This window comes from Trichomonas vaginalis, chromosome V (genome assembly GCF_026262505.1).
Source record: "Trichomonas vaginalis G3 chromosome V, whole genome shotgun sequence".
In the NCBI taxonomy this organism is placed as follows: Eukaryota; Parabasalia; order Trichomonadida; family Trichomonadidae; genus Trichomonas; species Trichomonas vaginalis.
In genome coordinates this window covers 19486613-19508406 of record NC_067207.1, presented here as the reverse complement: position 1 = coordinate 19508406, position 21794 = coordinate 19486613, and the positions used below count along the sequence as shown (strand labels likewise).

Sequence of the window (21794 nt, the reverse complement as noted above, 5' to 3'; positions counted from 1 at the left end):
AGGATAAGTGGTTTAAACAACAAAACCTTTTCACTAAAGTTCTTTGTAGATTAATGATTAAAACTGAGGAAAAAGAATTTAACGGATTTAAATATCATCCATGTAAAATTTTAGAACTTGGTAACGAAAAACTTCAGAAAAAATTAAACGAAAGACTATCAAAAGATAAAGTTGAAAGAGTAAATAAACTCACTAAAGGTAATGATGATGAAGATGAATTTGATGAGTTCAACATTGAACTTTAAGAAACTAATGATTATTTGAATTTATGAAATCAATTATTTGATTCATTCTTTCTTCAATCTTTCTATTCTTTTTGTTAAATCATCTATTTTCATTAATGAGGTGATTCTTGATTGAGGAATAGATTTTAAACTAACAACACCTTTTATTTTTGAAATTTTGAATCCATGACCCTCCGGGTCTTGGACTCTGTCCTCAACTTTAAACATTTTATTCAATTTACATGTTGTCAATTCTTCAAATAATTTTTTATTATTAGCATAATATCATTAAATTCTTCAACAGATGAAAAAATTTTTATTTCAGTAATTGGTTTAACAACGTTTATTTTTTGTTGAACATTTTCACTTTCATTTATTTCTTCCTCCTCTGTTTCATTTATTTTTAAAATCGGTTTCATTTATCATTAAATAAAAAATTAGATATAAGTGATGAAATATATTTTTTAATTAATATTAAATCAGAGATGGCGGCAGGATTCTTTAAAAAATTATGGGAAGGAATTAAGAAAGCTGCAAGTTGGGTTCATCAAAAGATTATTAAACCCGTTGCAAACTTTTTGGCACCAGTAGCGAAAACGGCAGGAACTATCATAGGAGGAGTATTAGGTGCTAAAGCAGGTAATCCAGCGATGGGAGCACAAGCAGGTAACGCAGTTGGTGGAATTGCTGAAGGAATACTTAATAAAATAGGGGTAGATAGTGGAAAAATAAATAAATATTATTTTATCTTAGTATCGGTTGTAGTCGATAAACTTATCTCCTTTATTTAATACTTCCCTTACCGGAACATTAGGTGCTATTTGTTCAGCAACGTCACTAATTGCTTCTTTATTCTTAAATATCCAATTTGCTCCTTTCTTCATGTTTCCCAAACTTTATGCGCTCCTCTTTTTACTTTATCCCACAGTTTCTTAAAGAATCCTGCAGCCATAGTTGATTATTTCATTAAAATTAAAAATTCATTTTCATCTTTTAATTTTGATTTTTTATTTAATAATAAATGACGACTAACTATTTAGTGCCAAACACTAAACCGATTAATGGAAATGTGTTTCATTCATTCGAAAAGATAAATGAAATATTCGCAAAGAATGATGGAAGAAGATATTATAGAGAACTTGAAAGTTCATGCTATGACTCTGATGCTCCATATTTTGATGATAAACAAACTCATTTAAGAATTACAAATCCGGCTCATGATGTGAACCAATTAGGTGACACATATATTAAACGCAAAGTTAAAGCAACTCTAGTTTCAAATAAAGCTTTCACATGTGATGCCGCTTTTAAATGCATGCGTTTATTCGTTGGTTACAAATCATCAAATCAAAGCTTTAAACAATTAGAAGTAGAAACCGAAAGAGGTGATGCGGTTATCTTCAGATGGATTGCGCCCGTGAATCTTTCGCATTTGCAACATATAAACCAAAATCAGAAAGGAAAGTTAAAAAGTTTGTTCATTCGTTATATAATAATGTTCAAAAATATGATAACTCAGTATGTGGTAAATATATTGACCCTTCAGAAGTTTTCAAGAAAGCAAATGAAGAAGTTGATGTCACTTTTGATATGATTATTCCGGTAAATGATTTGTTAGCATTTCAGGCGTTCGATGATTATCCTAAATCATTTGGTGAAATCATTCTTAAATATTATGTTTTCAGGGATACTTTAGTATTTTGTCAGGTTGACCCGTTAAGAGTTGCTGATTTACAAAATTACGTTTATGAAAAGATAACTGATGAAAATTATGAAAAGATTATGAATCATGTTTATAAATATGATCGCAAATTCCAACAAATCGGACTTCCTGCCAAATTAATTACAAGCTTAGCCGCTACATCTGCTGACGCAACAGTTGAAGACGTTATTATTTCATGCACAAAGATGGAAGTTTTAGAGGATAAATGCATTACACCAGGATACGGTTTAATTGAAGAATCAGTTAAAGCAATACCACGTTTATTTAGTAAGGAAGATCCATTCATGATTCCAGCTCAACATATTGACGTTCGTTCACTAAATGGAGGTTGCATCACTCCTGAAGGTATAGCTCAGATTTCTCATACGCTCTTCATAATGTTACAGATGTTGTGTTAACATTTCCGAAGAATGCAATGCAAAGAACGGTTTTAGAAAATCCAATGCTTCGAGGTCTTCAGGTCACTATAGATTCCAGAAACTTCCCCGATCAAGCGATGACCACAGTGGGCGACATATTCTTTACACGTATGCTTCAAGCTTCTGATTTAGATGGAGTGAATGAATGCACGGAAGAATACGAGGACTCATTAACTAGACCACTGAATGATGATAATGGCACGCCATTAGCTAGAACATGGAAAGACCAAACTTCATTCTTATGCACTATTCCAGTTCAACGTGATGGAGCGGGTATATTCTTTGATGGATTAGAAACTTTCAACTCACAAGTTACAGTACAAGTGAAAGCTTATCCAATCATTCAGGGTGAAAATGACACTTACTGTTCAAAGGTGACAAATCCTCCTCAGGTTTGGTTTACTAGGACTACATATTGGACATGGACACCGGATGAAGGTTTGAAATATCATCCAACAGGTACACCACCGCAGTATAGAAGTTCATATGATGAAATATTGATGAATAGAAATGTTTAAAATTATAAATTTATTTTTGATTAAATGGATTTAAATTCATCCACCCCTTATGAAGAATTAGCAGGAGTATATAATACATACGTAGATGATATGATTAATGAAGCATTGAGTGATAATAGAAATGCTCTATCTAAGGAAAAATTAATGAAAATTCCATATTCTGAATGTTACTTAAATTCAATCACTGCAGCAATTGGTAAACAAAATAAAGGTAAAACATTAACGATATTAAAACAAATTATCATTATTGCTAACACTTCACCCTATTCACATGTGTTAATTTATATCAACCGTTCAGGTTCACCTTCAGATGATACATTTGAATCTTTAAAGCATTTAATCAAAATTCCAATTATTTATTTATCACAAGAAGAAGCAGAAGATTATTTAAAAAACTTTGTAATGTATAAAGAATTATATAATACAATCAAGAAGCAAGGATTAGAGGATAAAATTATTGATAAACAACGGGATGAATTATTTGAAACACTTTCTATTTCAAATTTTGATAGAGAATTTTTGCATTCACTCATTTTTCTAGATGATGCGGTGAAATCAAAACTAATAACTAATGAGAAATCATATTTTAATCAATTATTAACTCAATGTCGACACATTCAGTGTTCATTCTTCATGGCTGTTCAATACTTTAAAGCATTAAGCACAAACATTAAATCAAACCTGTCCACCCTTTTCATTTTCAGTGGTTTTAGTCGTCAACAGTTGAACGTTATGCTTTATCAAGTGAATTTACCAATGAGCATTAATGAACTTTACACACAATATCAACAATTAGGAGAACATGGAAAAATAATAGTTGATTTAAATAAAGGTTCCATTAAATTCGAATAACTTTTTATAATTAATTTTTATTTTTTATTTATAATTAAACATGACAGAAATTGCAAATCTTCTACAGGTTCCATTAAAACAAGGAACAAACAAAAAGGGTGCATATAATAGAACTATGAAAGTTCCAGACGGAATGAAAGAATTAGTCCACATTGTTGCCGGTCTTCAAAAGGATGTTAAACAAATGAGAAACGTTTTAACATTACCAGAAGCTCAAGCATATGCCAAACGTCACGGACCAAATTGGGAAGCACACGAAGCAGACATTACGGGTCCAAATGGAAAACCTGATGGAATAAATGAAGTTTTCGTTACTGATGGTCAAGGAAATATTAAAGTCATAAATGGGTATAAATTAACAATGACGGATTATCCTAAACGTAAAGCATATAATGAACATTATCCTATGCAATTTGATGAAAATGGAAAAGCTGTTAAACAATACATTGGAGAAGGTGAAAATGGTCCAATTAATTCATACCGTCATAATCCATATTCTTACTTCAATGAAGAATTAAATGCTATTGAAGAGGGACCGGATGGATTACCACGATATTCTAACCAGTTTGATGGTCAATATGCAAATTTAAGACCTGAAATTCCAGCTAAGAAATTCTTTAAAGTTGCTTTATTCGATCCAGTTTTCGCAAATGTTAAAGATGAACTTAAACAGCAATTCCAACCAATTATAGTAGCAAGAATTGCATCAGGTGCTTTATCTCAAGCATTCAAAGATTTAATTAAGAAACCATTATATCAGCAACGAGGTTTAACTTATGATTTAGTTAAGGAATCAGATAAAAGAAAATTTGAGAAATCAAATGATTATAAGAATGCAATTAATGAATATATTCGGTCTATTAATTTCGATGAAAATGCTAAAAATCAACTTCATGAACAAATACAGGAAATAATAGATTCAAAAGTTCCAGCAAAATAAAAGTTTAAATATATTTTTTTATTCGAATATAAATGAGAAGACGTTTCACTAGTCAAAAGAACACTAACGCAAAAGCAGAGATTACGGTTGGTTATAACGTAAATGATGATAAATCACGAATTATTCAAAATGTTAAAGTTAATGTTAGTCCTGAATTAACAAGGTCAGCAACTCAACCAAATTTATTAACTCGTGACTTACCGAAGAATGAGGAGAGAAAAAAAGAAGATGGAGACCCAATCATTTTATCTGAACCTGGTAAAGAACCTGTTGAAATTCCCACTTATCCAACATACCCAGCACCACTTGATAACCCATATAAAAAGACATTAATTCTGAATTAATGAAAATTTACCGTGATATCATAACTGATAATTATGATTCAATAATAAATTTAATTGACCAATCCGGTTTAATTATTTTACCTTATGAATCATTAATTCACATTATCGCCATTCTTTGTGATGTTCAAGATTCAGACGTGAAGATTCAATTTTTCATAGATGATGAGGTTTCATGCTGCGGAACAGTTGCAAAAATAAATCCTATAAAGGATATTAGCACAATTAAGATATCAAAGAACGGAACAACAACTGAACTTCATTTAACATATAATGATATTTATAATAAAATAGTTGATGAATATAAAATATCACTTGAAAAATTCTTTGTTAAGGCTATTTAATATTCAAGCATTAACATTATCGAATAATAATCCTTTGAATCATAATCGATAATAATTGACCTTTCACCAGTTTCTATCGTTTGTTTTATTTCTTTTTTGTTCCCCACTATCCGGATCGGTCATTGTAATTTTTTTGTTATAGTATCAGCTTTATCTTTAACTTCAATCTTTTTTCCATCGGATATTTAAACCAAAATTCCAAAAATTCGATATTGTCAATCTGTTCATATTTTAATCTATCAATTACATTTTTAATACCATCTGAAAATCTTATGAAATGGTCATTATATGGGTTTGATTGAACTAAATTTGAATGAAGTGAAATATAACCTGATGATGAATATGACATCGACTCATATTTTCTGAAAACACTAAAATTTATAACATGAATGAATTTCTTATTCGTTGAATTTATGAATTCTTGAGGTAATCTTATTCTAGTTTTATTTATCACTGGAAAATAACGCTTTACCATATTTTTAATCGTAATAAAAAAATGTCAATTATCAATATTATTTCGAATAATAACTGTGAATTAAATTTAACAGTTAGCGGAATTTATAATGTTACTCTCGTTTCTGTGAGTGGTAAATTTAATCCCATTCTTTTAGACCCTTCAGATTATATATCATTTATTAAAGATGACCATGAAAAAAACGTATGATATGTATATAAATAATGTGATAACGAAATGGGATATTAACATGATTTTAAGTTATTTAAATGAATCATTTATCGTATGGTATGAAGAAAATTTTAAATCAAAACCTGATAAACTTTTTGAACTTGATGAAATAAATAACCTTATTAAATTTCCGCTGAAAATTAAATTTTGTACTCCTCGTCTTCGTTCATTGTTGGGGATATTAAATTTTGAAAAAGATGTTGGGGATGTTTTGTATTCTGACACTGGTTCTAATTTCATTTTAATCAAATGTGATAAAGTTAATACCCCAATGAGATTTTCACATCAAACATTAGACCCTAACTCTTACCCATCAATACAAAACATTTTATCCATCAACTTAAACATATTTTCTTTATCATATCCGTTTCAATTATCCGGGAATTCATTTATTCTTCATTCAAAAGATTTATCAAATATTAAATTTAGAATAACTGACCTATTTGATTGTGATTTAGAATTTATGAATGAAATATTATGGCAATTTCAAATAGAAAAAATAGCTGATGAGATAACAGATTAAATATTTATTTTTAAATCGTAATAAATGATTAAACAACAGCAACCACAGACCATTACATACGCCATATGCATATAATTCAAAGACGGCAGAACAAACGCAAATGTTGAAATATGGAGATTTGGAGATAGTATTGAAAAATGACCATTTCGAATTCGTTTGCAAAGGTGGTGCAGTGATATCAAATATAAAAGAAATTTTATTTATGAATTCAAAAATTAAAGGAATAACGGATGATATAACATCAATTCCACCAGAAGAACAAAGATATTACGCATTAAATGCATTTCCTAAAGTTTTGAAGATTGGAAGATTTAATTTAAATGAGGAATTCATAAAAGGTTTCCTAAATGACATAATGAAAAAGCAGATAAGGAATATGTTAACGATGAGTTAGCAAAGAAAGCAGATAAATCATTTGTTAACGATGAGTTAGCAAAGAAAGCAGATATAACTTATGTTAACGATGAGTTAGCAAAGAAAGCAGATAAACTTGTTAACGATGATTACAAAGAAAGCAGATAATATATGTTAACGATGAGTTAGCAAAGAAGATAAGGATGTTATGAAAATGAAGAAGCAGATAAGGAATATGTAATGAAAAAGATAATGAAATTATAGAAAGGTTGAATGGTATCATGAACGGACATCGAAGATTCTTAAAACTAAAGCTGATACAGGATGGTTTCAGAATGTTTAGACCTTAAAGCAGATATAATTATGTTAACGATGAGTTAGGGAAGAAAGCGATAAAATATGTTAACGATGAGTTAGCAAAGAAAGCAGATAAGAATATGTTAACGATGAGTTAGCAAAGAAAGCAGATAAGGAATTTGTTAACGATGAGTTAGCAAAGAAAGCAGATATATCATTTGTTAACGAAATATACCAAAGTTTAGTTGAACAAAAAATATTGAAACTATTGTTGGCGACTTTTCGTCAATGAAGAAAACAAATATTTTAGATGGGAGTTTGTACAGTCCTTAAGAAATGGTATACGGTATAAACTCATTCCGAAAAATAACAATGAAATGTATGTAGGCTATATAAAGAATAATGGCACACAAGTTAAAGTTCCATTAGACAACAACTGCTACTTAAACTTATATGGAGACGAACAAAAGAAATATTTAAGAGTTTATGAAATGACGGATATGACATTGTCTAACGTAGCTCCAGCACCGTATTATTATGACTATGGTGTTGACGCACATGTAGACCAAAAAAGCAAACATTATATTTAGAATATTATAGATATAAAAGATATAATGCAATAGAAAAAACGAGAATAGTATACTATTATGAAGATGACAAAAATAAATATTATAGTCAAGATTTTACATACCCTGAAAACATAAGATTATATTATAAAAAATATTCTGACACAAACCAGAAAAACCCGAAATAGTTACACTATATTTTAAGTTCAAAAGAGACAATCCTATAATATCTCATATGTTTGATTTAATGAACCCAGTAGGTTCTATTTATAATCTATGGATGTGAGAGGTCCTCAAGCAATGTTTGGTGTTGGTGCATGGAACAAATAGTCGACAGGTTTTTGTATTGTGCAAACTCTTCAAAGGAAACAGGGGGAAGTAAAACAATTACGGTGAAAATTTACCTGCACACAGTCACTACATAGATTTAAGCACATCTCAAGCAGGTTGGCATAAGCATAGATATTGGGATTGGTCAGGAATGACAAAAGGTAAAGGATATGATGTTAAAGATGATGTTAAATTTGCCATAAATTGTTACTGGAGTGACACTCAGGGAGAAGGAAACCATACACATCGCGTTTCAGGATATACACAAACAACGGGACAAAGTAAAGATTACATGCCACCATTTATGACTGTATTCGCATGGTATAGAGTTCAATGAAGCTCAATGTTTGTGAAACAAACTTTAGGAGCTCCAAAAGAGCAAACAGCATAATTTAAATTTTTATTTTAGTATAAATGAAGATTCTACCATATGGTGTTATTGGAAGAGATAAAGATGGAAACCCAATATTTGATCCAAAGTTAAAATTAAAGTTACTGACAAGACAACAACTTGAAAAGTTGCTGAAACCAAAACAGAATGAAAAATGAGAAAATGAGAAAATGAGAAAGAAAAAAAATTTAAATTATGCAATTTTATTTTTATCATAAATGACCAAATTAATTAAGCCAACTATTTCTAAATTAATGATACCAATGAAATCATTTCATGGAGTACTTATCCCAGGTTCTTCACAATTAGCCGGGGCAAGTGTTGTGACTCAAGGTGGAACATTAGCGAATCCATTCAAATTATTAACTAAAGATGAACTTAATAAAATGATGATAAAATAACTGATAACAAAATTTTATTTCACTACTACCATAAAAACAGGTGAAAAAACAGGTGATATCTCACCTCTTCACCTAAATTATATTTTAGGTCAAAGCTTCCACGAGAGAAAAGATTCCTCATTCGCTAAGGATTCCAAAAATGAAAAAATCATTGATTTCGGCTGAGAAAAAACAGCAAAACCCTTCTTCCACGGGAACAAAGAAATAAAGAAGAAATAAAGAAGAAATAAAGTAAATTTTTTATTTATTCCCGTGGAAGATAGAGCACTTTTATGATACTTTTTATTCACGACAAACAAGACAAATAAAGAAAATAAGAAAATACGGCGCTGTCGCGGTTCGAACCACAGACCTTGACCCCTCCATAACACCACCTTAGACCACTGTGCTACGTAGCCTGTCGACATAAGATTTTATAAATTGCATATTTGACGTAAATTTATTTCCCAGTTATTCAAAAATAATTAATTATTGAATAACCTAAAAACATTCACGATAAAATAAGTGATAACAAATTTTTATTTTTATCATAAATGAATACCCCACAAGCTCAAAATTTACCACGAATCATAACAAGGGAGGAAATGATAAAAATGATGCAAGAACATGTTAAAAATAACAAACCACTAAAATTGAGAAAATGTGGTTATGCGGTAATGATGGAAAGAGAGATGTTGTCGAAGAGGAATAAAAATTAAATTTGGATAGAGTTTAAAAATTCATCTTTATTAAATTCATCTCTTCCAATCAATTTATTTATTCTATTAAATTCTTTTATTTTTGCTTCACTCAGTTTAAGGATTGAACGATAAGTTTCTAATTTTTCGATTATTTCTTTCCTCTCTTTATCGTTTTCAACCCCACCACATTGTGGCTTCTTTTTGTAATAACATATTTTTGATTTAATTCTGTTTAGTTTCTTTTTATATTCATCGTCTGGACTCTTGACTGCTTCGTTGTTACTCATTTCTTACGAAATAAAAAAATTAAATATTATTTAAATATAATGGAGTAATAAAATAAATCGGAATTTCTATTAATTTATTGTCAACTTCAACTAATGCATTGCCGTTAATATATCTAACAAATTCAGCTATTGTGTCAAATCTTCGTCTTCTTTTTGTCATTGATTTATCAGTTTTTCCATAATCGAGATGAATCAAAACTTTATCCCCTTGTTTAAAATTCATGAGCCCCGAATTAATTTGTTCACGTTTAACATCATTCAACCTTTCCATTTGCTTTCTAATATATTCCCATTCTTTTGAAATATCATTTTTCATTTCCACCGGTTTCATGTTTATTGTTCTATGCCATGTATTATTGTAATAATATACTAACTGCTGTATGATGGAGTCATGATTTCCATCCCAGTATATCTGACCATTAACCCCTAACGCATCTCTAAGAGTTCTCATTACCGCATCAACTATTTTATTATGAAACGTATATGGAGAGGATGAAAAGTAAAAATTAATTTGTGGGAAATAATGAGCCATAGCTGCCTGAAATCCTTTATCACCATCACCCCTTATATTATCTACTCTTTCATGATCTAGTAAGTATTGAATAGCTCTTCTTGTTTCCTGTTCTGTTTTCCCTTTCACCGGAATGCAATATAAATATCTGGTGTTAATGTTAATGGCAAATAAATAAGTAACGTTTCCTCTTGAATATTCTAAATGATCGATTTCGTATGAATATGGATATGGTGCAAATGAAGGGCGACTAAATTTTTCCTTTAACGGTTGAATTTTTGGGTCAGTTGGTTTATTTAATATTTTGAAATCCTTTTTAAAATCTTTTTGCTTCTTTAATGTTTGAAATGGATATAATAAAGTGAATGATGAAGGATTAACTGAAGGAGGAGGAGGTACTGTCGTTGGAGGGTTTGGTGTTGCAGGTGGTTTAATTTTATCTGCTTTGATTTTGGATTTCATTCCCCCCTTCATTAATTCTGGATGTATTCTATTCATTTGTTTTAAATATGCTGTATATAAAGGTTTGATATACTTTCCCGCTTCGAGTTTATGTTGAAGGATGAATTCCAAAAGTTGATCTTCATTTAAAAGTCGGGCTGAATATGGTTTAACTAATGAATCATAAATTAAAGCTTGTGCTTCATTTATGGTCTGAAGGACCTGGGCGTTTTGCACCTTTTGTTTTTGTTCCTTTGGTTTTTGCGGCTCAGGATTATATAATTTATATAATTTATATAATTCATCAATATCTTCTTCTGTTAATACTTTATTTTTGAAATCTTTCAATTGTTTAAGTTGTGATTTACTTTTTCCCTTTGAATATTCATTATTTTTAATTTTGTCTTTAATTTTAGAAATTATTTTATCATGATATTTCAAAACTTCATTTTTATAATACGAATAATAATAATCCATATCATCACCCGTTATATTGTTATCATGTTTTTGGAGATATGATTTTAATTCATAATAATTAAGAAAATTTTGATTAAGTACTAAATCATCAATTAAATTTTTTAAATCTACGCTATTCATTTATATAAAAATAAAATAAGTGTTTTAAGGGTGCCCGCCTCTTTGAATCATAGTATCAAAACCATTATTTACGGTTCCTTTTGTCTCTTCTGTGGCATTTTATTAAATAAATGGCATACAACATCCATTTTCACAACATACAGCCTTAGTGTGTGCTCCTGTTAATGCAGTCTTACCGATTGTTAAGCGAGTCATTGACCCGTTTTTAAGTTGTAAATTAATATTCTGACCATCAAATATCACTTTATCATTTATTATATCCAAATAATTTTTAGGTGTTAATTGTTTATTTTGTCGTAAACTAACTCCTTTCATTTTTTGTGCAATCTTTTTAAAATCACTTCCATCAATTGAACCGTTGAATGAAGTATAACACTTAGGACATAAAGCAACCATGTTATCACCTTGTTTCTCAATTGCTAAACCCAATAACTTCTTCTTCATGTGCTTTTTCTTCAGCTTTATTCTTTAATTTAGGTTTAAATTTCTCATTAAAAACAGAAGAAATCAAAAAGGTGCGAATTTGTAAATGTTTTTATCATAAAATTTTTATCGGTTACAATTGCTTGAAATGCTTGAGTGTTAGGAAGATTTGGGTCGCCAGCGATTGCCCAATAAGATGAATCAGTATCACCTTCAATGAATGAAAACGATTAACATCCATGCATTTATACATAAAATCATAAATGAAAACCAAATACCAGTATTTTGCGTTATCTAAAGTGAAGAATGCCTCTTGTAAACATGTATCACATCTATAAAATCTATCTTTAAGCATCACTTGATACGTATCCTCTCCTATTTCTCTTATGTTTTTAAACTTATTTGACATACATGCAACGCGTGCCTTCTGTGCATTCATTATTTTAGTCTTTGCGTAATTTTGTGTATTCATTGCATCGTAACCATATGATCCATTAAGTGAAATCTTGCAAAATAAACTTTTTCCTTTATTTCCTTCTAATTCAGCCTTTTGTCTTTCGTTCATAAATTCATTCGCAAATTCATTAAAACAAGTATTTTTCGTAAATGTTAAAATTGATTGAATGTCATCAATGATAAAATGAAATCTGTCTATTAGATACCAAAGATAATAAGAAGAAAATGGTTGATATTGGTTGTGTGTGTGATGCTAACTGAGTTAATTTCCTCTGTTTCTGGTCAACTGGTAGATTGTTTGATTTCATGTAATTATACATAAAACCACCAATTGTTTTTTCATCTGTGATAATATCAAAGTTTCTTATTATTGGTAAAAAGTTTATGTAATCATTAATGTATTTTCATCAATGTGACCCTTTACTTCAGCCACGAATAAAGTATTTTTCTTCTTAATTATTCCCAGTGCTTTTGCTTTCTTTGTTGCTGTATCACAAATGATAACACCATTCAATCTTCCCGGCATATACATTTTATGGTCAGTATATTGAATGAAATCATGAGGATTAGATGAAAATGATGAAGGATATAATGAATTAAAGTCAACACCAACGAAATGAGTCATAATGTTGGAAGTGTCCTCATTTGATACAGTTTTAGTTTCTGGATTATATGAAAGTTTATTAATGTGCGTGATTCCTTTAAGATTTACTCTATGTTGAACATTTGATAAACCACCAGTAATTCCATTACGGAGGATGTGATAAGCTTCAACTGAATCTAGAGTCATTGGTAAATTATTTTTTAATGCATAATTTCTTAAATTGATTCTTAAACGTTGAACATCTTCATCTTTATTTGATTTTACGACATTGCAATAACAACACATTAACTGACAATTTTCTTTGGTATGTGGTTTTTCATTATCGATTCTATCTAATGTTGGTTTATTAGCATATGTAAACGCTTTACCACACATTTTGCATTTAGATGAAAGGATTAAATCGTGATAGTATTGATAGTCATCCATTGAAACATTGTTTTTAGTATCCCTTTCTGCTTTTTCATCTTGTTTCTTATATGAATCAATTTTATATTTCCAATACTTTTTTGTTAATTCAAAACTTGATTCCACATTTTCTTCTTCTGGATATGTTTCGTTAGGATTGAAGTTCTTATATGCTAACGCGTAACGAATCATTGATGCATTCGATGATAAAGAAAGATTATGAAGCATGTCAATTTTATAAACAAATGTTTCTTCAATAATTTTATCAATTGGGTCAATCATAATTTCAACGTCTTTATTGCAATAATGAATAAAATATTCTAATCTATTCTCAAAATTTTTAGCATCATTGAGATATATTTGATAATCTGAATCGGATATTGTTTCTTGAGTTAATGCTGAATAAAATGAATCTTGAGTGAATGGTTCCACTTTATATAATTCATCTTCGTAATTCTCCCATGTGATGAATTGATAAGGAAAAAGGATTTAACACGTGATTTATTGTTTCCGAAATCTTGAGTGAATTGGTCTAATGTTCCACCCGCTATATAATTTCTGATGTCAATAAATCTTAATTCATATGGACAGTTTGTTTTCTTTACAATGATTTGCTTAAATTGAGAAGAAGAACCCAGCATTGATTTTATTTTCCATTTTGCAGTGTTTAAATCACGAAGAATTAAATTTAAATCAAACTTTCCCGAATTAAAAACCTATGATATTCACTTTATTGAATTCCTCATCTAGAAGTTCTTTAAATGCTTCCTTCTGTTTTTCATTTAATGTATGGGACAAAGTCCCCGCCGTTTGGTCGTTTGCGGCTTCATTAATTCTTCATATTGTTCAATATTTGATTTAGCAACTAATGAACAGGTTGAAAATAAAAACTCAATCCAATCAGAAATAAAAGAATCACTTGATGTTAAGCAAAAATTCCTCGTAAATGTTTTATCACGGTCTACGACCTCGCCGCTTCGGTCTGAAAGACCTTCAGGACTCAAAGAGTCCGTTTGCGGCTTTATTTTGACAGTTGATGATACCATAAATGGTTTTAAGTAAGCGTTCAAAGTTGCACATTCAGAAAGTTGAAGTTCTTCTTTAGTCTCTAATGTTTCGAAGTCAAAAGTAATATAATATCTTGTTGGTTTATAATATTCCTGCAAATTGTGAGCTAATAGCCATTGATATATCTTCTGTTTCGTGATATGTGGTGCATATGGTTGTTGTGTGTTTTGCAATTGAACGTCTTGAATTAATCTTCCATTATTTTCTTTACATTTCTCACAATGTTTTAAAAATCTTCTTTGGTTTTTCCTTTCTGGGTCATCACGGATAGAATATACTTCTTCTTTGCAAAAGGGGCAAACTTTATATCCTGTGAGTGCTTCAACGTCTGTAATTCTGTCAGCGTGAAGTTTTCCACATGGACTCTGTGTTAATAAAATATTTACTGTTTCAAATTCTGGATCTATCATTATTGATTCCACTAATGGAAAGTCTACCTTATTTATGTCTACGTCTTCTGGTTGAGGGTCACAATAATAAAAATCAATATTAACGTTTAACATTCTTGCTAACCTCTCACTTTCTGATGAAATGTCAAATCCTTCATATGCATCTATGGCTTCATTTAAATAACTTCTACGAGTTTTAGGATTAACACCATCAGGAATGTTATAGAAGCGTTTAAATAACCTTCTACCTTCGGCTCTTATTTGATTATCATTCATTTTAGCTGTTCCGTTTTTGTTCATTTATGTAAGAATAAAAAATTAAAAAATAAATAAAAATAAAGTTTATTTTTTTAAAGTCCAGGGCTAAAGTCCATAAAATGAATTAAGAACACATAAATTTTTATCATCTGCGACGTGACGAATACATTTTAATTTACTCAAGAATGCGTACCCTGATACATTAAATCTAATTCCTGTCTTATTTAATTTCACAACTTTGAAAAGGAATGTATGAATAGCTATAAAATGATGAGATGATGTTTTATGGGTTGCTTCCATTTTTTCTGAAATAAATGAATAAATATAATGTTTATAAGTTTTCATATCTTTTATATTCTTAATAACGAATGGTATAGACCTTTCAACTTCGTCTTCCTTCGGTGCTGTTCTTTCATATGAAACATTATTAGTATCTTCAATAATGAAACCACAATCGCATAAAATTTTATATGTACCAATTGTTTCTTTTGATATTTTATCTAACAAATCAAAAACTTTATCAACACCTGTACATTTATTTAAATAATAATTTGTGTAAATATCATGGTCTTCTTTCTTAATCGTATTTGTTGCATATGTTACATTTTTCAGTGCTTTTTTGAATTTTTCAGAATCAAGAGGAGGTGAAAGTAATATACATGGATAATCTCCATCGTCAATAAATTGTAACTTATGTTTATGAATAAATTTTGTGCCTTCTTCTGAAAGTGTTTCATCTATTTCACCATCTAATAAATTTTTAGTAGATTCCAAAAAGTAATTTTTATATCTTTCTTCATGAGATTTTTGAACTTCTGATTCTGAAGCTGGGATATTCATTAAACCCTCTACTTCATTCTCATTATATTTTTCAACTTCTCTTAATTCCTTAATTTTTTCATCTATTTCATCTCTTATTTTTTCCAGTCTTTCAATTTCATCATATTCATCATCTTTAATCCGTTCTTCATAATATTCAGGGAAAACATCAGGTTCTTTAGGTTTTTCTTCTTCAGATGTGGGATATAAGAAATTTATAACATCATCTTTATTCATTTTTCCATCATAATCTAAATCATTTAATAACTCCGCGAATTTTTGACAATTTCTTAAATAATATTTATTAACTTCATAACTCGCCTCCTCTAATATATCCTTTATTTCCTCGTTTGTGAATCCCAATTTTTTAACGTCGTTAGTCTTGACACTCATTTTCATACGAATTAAAAAAATAAATTATTCAAAAAATGTAAGACATGAATTTTTAAAGTTTATTTTTTTATTTTTTTTATTTTTTTATTTCATTATGTATGGGTTTAGTGAAAATTTCTTACGATTCTGAAAATTTTTAAATCTTGATTTATTCAAAAACGTAAGAATAAAAACCGTAAAAATCATACATTTTTTACTTCATATGTAAAAAAAAATGATACAAAATCGCTCAAAAATGTATGAATTCTTACGTTTACAAAAAAAGTCACAAAACCCTTCAACATATACTACTAACCCATAACTTTTTTTTTTATTGTTTTGACCCATCAAAAAACAGAGGATTTGAACTGTATAGGACAATTTCGTATTTTGATTCGATCTGGATTCGTCCTAATAATGAATTTGAAAGTATTAATATGATCATAATATGTGTTATTGAAGAAATGAAATAATCAATAGACATCCATAGGATGGCCCAATAGATGATCCATACTATACAGAGTATGTATTTGCAGAAACATCTTTTAATTATATAAATAAACGAAATTTCTTTTAGTTTGATTTGAAATTGTAAAAATAAAAATGGAATTTTGGAATTATTCGTGTTTCAATACTATTGCGAAATTATTTATCAAGGAATAATTGAAGAACACGATGGAAAGTTTAATTTCAAATTTGAGAATAGAAATTTATTGTTTTATAGTTTAGGTTTTTCTTTACAGGCCTTGAATAGTATATTTCTTATTACTTTTGGTCGTTTCTCCCAACTTTCGAAAATTCAAAATTTTTTGCAATATTATCCAGCATCATTAGTTATTTCTAACGAGTGTGATGGGCAGTTTTCTTAGGAGGACGTTTTTATTTGAATAGTTGAATTCAAAGCATATTGAATTTTTTTTTAATTCATGAACGCAAACGTATGACTTTTGTAGAGTTCCATGTATACAGCAAATTTATCATCAATCTAAAAATTTATATTAACTTAATTTTACACCCTTCTGATTTTCAAATTTTCTATTCAAAACATAATTGATTAACAACACATAAAGAGTCAAAATACCGAAAAGATTATTTTCGCGGTTAAGGGATCACAAAATTCAAAGACATACAAATTATCTCAAAAGTTCGACACTAACAGTTTTTATTTTTGTGGGATGGTTGCCAAGATCCCCAACCAATTCAAAACATATGCCCTTGGCTGCTTGATTGGCACAGGTTCATCAAGCTCTGTATACCAAGTTTACTGTTTAAAAACGGGTCAGTATTTTGCCGCTAAATTCATTCCAAGAGAGTTATTTTCTGAAAGCAACGAGTATTTGAGACATGTAGAATCAGAACTAAGAATACTAGAAAGAATAGATCATCCTCGCATTGCAAAGTTCCATGAAGTCATCTATCTTGAAGATTTTATAGTAATCATCATGGAATTGTTGCTTAACGGTACATTACACCAACTTACTTCAACAAGGCATAAATTACCTGAGCCAATGGTTTACAATATTATTATTCAAACAGCAGAGGCTCTTGATTATCTTCACTCGAAAGGAATTGCTCATAGAGATATCAAACCGGAGAATATCGGATTTGATGAAAATATGAATGTTAAGCTCCTTGACTTCGGTTTCGGTGTTCAAACTAAAAATCGAAACTTAAATCTCGCGTGCGGAACTCCTTATTTTATTGCTCCAGAAGTCATATATAATGATACATATGATGGAAGCAAATCAGACATGTGGTCCTTAGGCATAACTATCTACTACACAGTCTTCAGAAAGTTTCCATTTCCAGAATGTTCAACAAAAAAGTTCCTCAAGTACTTGGGAGAACTTAAAGACATTGAAGCACAATGCTATGGCATGATGAAAACAATTCTTGAAGGACTCTTAGTTAAAAATCCAGATGAAAGGTTATCTGCAAGGCAAGTCATCAATCTCTTGCAGTTTAAACCAGATAATAATGTCCGTGCAAGATCATTATCCATGCCAGCTGTCTTGAGCTCAAAGAATGCTTCAAATAACAGAAACACAAAATTAATCATTCGTCCTGAAATCAACTAATTGTATTTAAGGGTGCACCCGTATGTACGTTTATTTGAGAGGAGGAGGATTACCCTCTCAATTTTGAGGGATTCGTTAGTTTATTTTCTCGATGAATATGCAATAAAATTTGATTTTTACCTTATCAATATACTTCATATAATATACACATGTTCATGTAAAAACTTTTTTCCAAAATCCTCAGGAATTAAGGGATTTTTGAATTTTAAGAATTTTTTTCGAATTTTTTCGAAAAAAAAAAATATTTTCAGAACAACCTTAACGGCTAAGATTTAGGAACAATGTTAAGTATCAAAAAGAAAGGAGGTCTGATATAGACAACATATATCGTTGAAGGTTGAAAAAATCTCTAATATTTGAGCCCAAAATTTCAAATTTTAATTTTTTGAAAAAAGAGGCCACCCGTATGTACGTTTATTTGAGAGGAGGATTATATTTTTGAAAGGGTGAAACATTATGAATATGTTAATTATATAATAATATGTATTATTATAAAAAAGAAAAAATAATGCACGTTAAAATTTTTCTTTCTTGATTTTTTACAAAATCTACTTAGAATTATGCAAAATATGACTAAATAATTATAAATTTCAAGTTAAATTTTAATTTTGATAAATAATTTAAATTTCAAAATATCAAGTTCAGTTCGACTATGTATGTAGTAATTCCTCAATAAAGTGCCAAAACCCTATTAAAATATATGAACATTTTCAACATTTTAATGTTTTTATTTAAAAATTTGATGGAATATGAGCTTCAAACAATTATTATGTAAATAAAAATAATTAAACATATGTATTTATTCGTATTACAACCGTAGTAAGTCGATTCTTCCTTTCTTCTACTGAGGTTTGAATTTGATTTCGAATTGTAAAGAGATTCAAAGGGAAAATACTAGCGGATAAAAACTACCTCCATGAAAGGGTCATAATGGACTCAAGTTGTATTTTTTGATATTTTTTGCTTTTCGAGCCTAAATAGGTAGCCAAGATAATGCCTAAAAATAAGGTTCTAAATTCTGAAGTTTACATGATCCTCTCGTGTGCACCCTTAATAAACTTTCCATGCATTTCTTATAAATTCAAATAACTTTTTAACTGTGAATCATAACTTTTGAATAACTATTCAATTAATTTCTATTGCCACTTTTCTGAAGTATCGAGATATGATTTGATTTTGTATGTCATTAATGATTCAATTGTTGACGTTTTATCATCAAAGAGTGTAATCTTTTGAAATGTAATTAAAATCAATTTGATGATAATTCTACATAGCATTAATAGGAATACGGAATATATACAATAAAAAGCCCTGGGCTTTCAATATTTTTGAAGCATTTTTTATTTCTTATTCAAATTCTTTTTACACAATTTTAACCCATAAATTATTGGCGTTGTTGAGTGATTAATAATAAATTTCAATTCTCAATATTTTTTTATTTCATTATTAATGATTAAAATCATTAATAAACTCGAATGGGCTTCCATCTCGATAATTAATTTAAGGGTATAGTAAACTCAAAATTCTAGAGTTTTGAGAGTGCCAATAAACTCTATAGGCCTATATATATCTATATTTTAAAGGAGAGGTTACGCCATAATATTTGATATTATAAATTATTAATTCAAAATAAAAGTAGAAAATGAAACTAATTTTATTCTAACCTATATAAATATATCAATAATCTAAAATGATTATAGTCTGAACTATATTTTACCAGATTATCAAATATAAGAGAAATGAAATAAGGCATAAAAATATCATAGCATAATTATTGGATAAATGCATTAATAAATTATTTATATCATAATGAGAAAAAATCAAAATAAGAAAATGAGCATAATAATAATTTAATTAAAAACAAAAACAATAAATAAAATGTAATTTTCGTTAATCAAAGTCATCAATGTCTTCGTCTTCTGATTCCCATTCGGACTTGAAAACTTGATAATCTCCTCCTGGTACACTCTGAATGGATTTTTTGTATTTGTTCTGTTTTTTAGAACCTTTTGTAACAGTTTTTTGTTTCAATATCATTTTGGAGTAACAATTCTCTTCAAATGATTTGACACAATCTTCTGGAAGTGGGGGAAGATGTAATGCTTTTTGTATATCTCCGAGAAAATGCTCTGGATCATTCCATTCTAAGATTGCAACGTTAACTCTAATGTTAATGTTCTTCCAGGCTCTTGATTTGTCCAAATAGCATGCAATTTTGGAGTTAAACGCTTCATTCATGCAGGTAGATCCAATGGAAGAAACTTTGGAAACTATGGGTGTCCATTTGTGAACCCAGTCATAGAGCATGAATTGAAGTTGGATCGAATTGACACCTTTTTGCCATTCAAAGCATTTGTAATTGTGCGGTTCGCAAAAAGAATGATTGCCTACGTAATGGTAGACACAATTCTCCCACATTTTCGTACGTTTGTCAATATTTTCTTCGGCAAAACATGACCAAAGCCACATACTTAGGCTTGCATTCAGACCCCAGAAAGGTCTCTCTATTTTTTCAATCTTCTGAGTCTTGTCGTTGAAAACTTCAACTGTCTTATGAGAAGCTGAGAACTTTGTAAAATCTTTTGAGATATTTTTTGATACATGACCTGGATCGAATCTTTCAAGATGAGAGACGCCAAATTCTTTAAAGACAGAGACACTTTTGTTATCTCGGTCTTTAATAATCTCTTTAACATCTTTCAAGATATTGTATTTCTTTAATTGCTTCAAGATGATTCGAGTTCCAGCACTTTCCATATTGTTGGAAGCTCCGGAATACTGAGCATGCTGTCTGTTTCCACCAATATGGTTGATGTTCACGCATGCAAGAACTCTTTTTGTGACAGCATCGAGCGCAGTTACTGTACAACTTGGCGAGTTTCGCCTGTGCGTCCATCTTGCATCAATGGATAAGTAACCACTGAAGGACTTTCTCGACAGCATTAGGGAAATACTTTTAAGTCTTCTAATCTTATCGTCACAAAATCTCTGTTGTCTCATGACACCACTCTTCACAGGGGGCTTAGTTCCACAAAGAGAAAGAAAGCGAGCACCTTTTGTATATGGCATTCCGGTCATTATGCAAGCACCAAGCATCTGTCGCGCTGAGAGTCGACGACGTTCGTGGAGTAAAATGTTATGCATTGCCTTTGTTTTCCGTTTTGGGTGAACAATATGGCCCATACAACAAAAAAAAATGAAATCCCGCCAAAAGTGAAAATTGAATAAAAAGTAATAATTAATAAATATATACTATATCATTAGATGAATATTTTGGAATAACATTTTAAAATCGAGGTTTTTCAATGGATAACGGTTCAATCAAAAATTTGACCCCATTTTAGAATCTACATTAAAAATGGAACATTTCTGTCGTTTCAAAATTCCAAAATAACGTTTCTATTCCTCTCAAAAGTAAAAAAAACTTTATTGGGGAAAAAATATTTTTATTTTCCAAAAAAAATGAAAACCTTAAATGCAAATCTAATTTTGATGCTT

General features: G+C 29.7%; 4 protein-coding genes and 2 pseudogenes across 6 annotated transcripts, besides 3 other annotated features; 2 read left to right on the top strand and 4 right to left on the bottom strand.

Moving 5' to 3' along the window:
- Positions 1 to 2308: 2308 nt before the first annotated feature.
- Positions 2309 to 16207: a mobile genetic element.
- Positions 6772 to 7974, top strand: TVAGG3_0365850 (annotated as a pseudogene). The gene has a single exon. A coding segment is annotated over exon 1 (1203 nt).
- Positions 9603 to 9875, bottom strand: TVAGG3_0365840 (uncharacterized protein; the record flags this gene model as incomplete). Its single annotated transcript, XM_051231575.1, has 1 exon — positions 9603 to 9875. One exon carries the CDS (start codon positions 9873 to 9875, stop codon positions 9603 to 9605), a length of 273 nt encoding a protein of 90 aa, XP_051101305.1.
- On the bottom strand, positions 9895 to 15069 carry TVAGG3_0365830 (annotated as a pseudogene). Its single transcript has one exon. A coding segment is annotated over exon 1 (5175 nt).
- Positions 15133 to 16083, bottom strand: TVAGG3_0365820 (uncharacterized protein; the record flags this gene model as incomplete). Its single annotated transcript, XM_051231574.1, has 1 exon — positions 15133 to 16083. One exon carries the CDS (start codon positions 16081 to 16083, stop codon positions 15133 to 15135), a length of 951 nt encoding a protein of 316 aa, XP_051101304.1.
- A 1186-nt stretch (positions 16208 to 17393) lies between the features above and the next one.
- Positions 17394 to 18296, top strand: TVAGG3_0365800 (protein serine/threonine kinase protein; the record flags this gene model as incomplete). The annotated part of the gene is made up of 1 exon (XM_001311750.1): positions 17394 to 18296. One exon carries the CDS (start codon positions 17394 to 17396, stop codon positions 18294 to 18296), a length of 903 nt encoding a protein of 300 aa, XP_001311751.1.
- Positions 18297 to 18306: 10 nt separating this feature from the next.
- Positions 18307 to 19346: a mobile genetic element.
- Positions 19347 to 19800: 454 nt separating this feature from the next.
- Positions 19801 to 21794: part of a mobile genetic element that runs on past the window's edge.
- On the bottom strand, positions 20187 to 21479 carry TVAGG3_0365780 (uncharacterized protein; the record flags this gene model as incomplete). Its single annotated transcript, XM_001580866.2, has 1 exon — positions 20187 to 21479. The coding sequence occupies one exon, from the start codon at positions 21477 to 21479 to the stop codon at positions 20187 to 20189; it is 1293 nt and encodes a 430-aa protein (XP_001580916.2).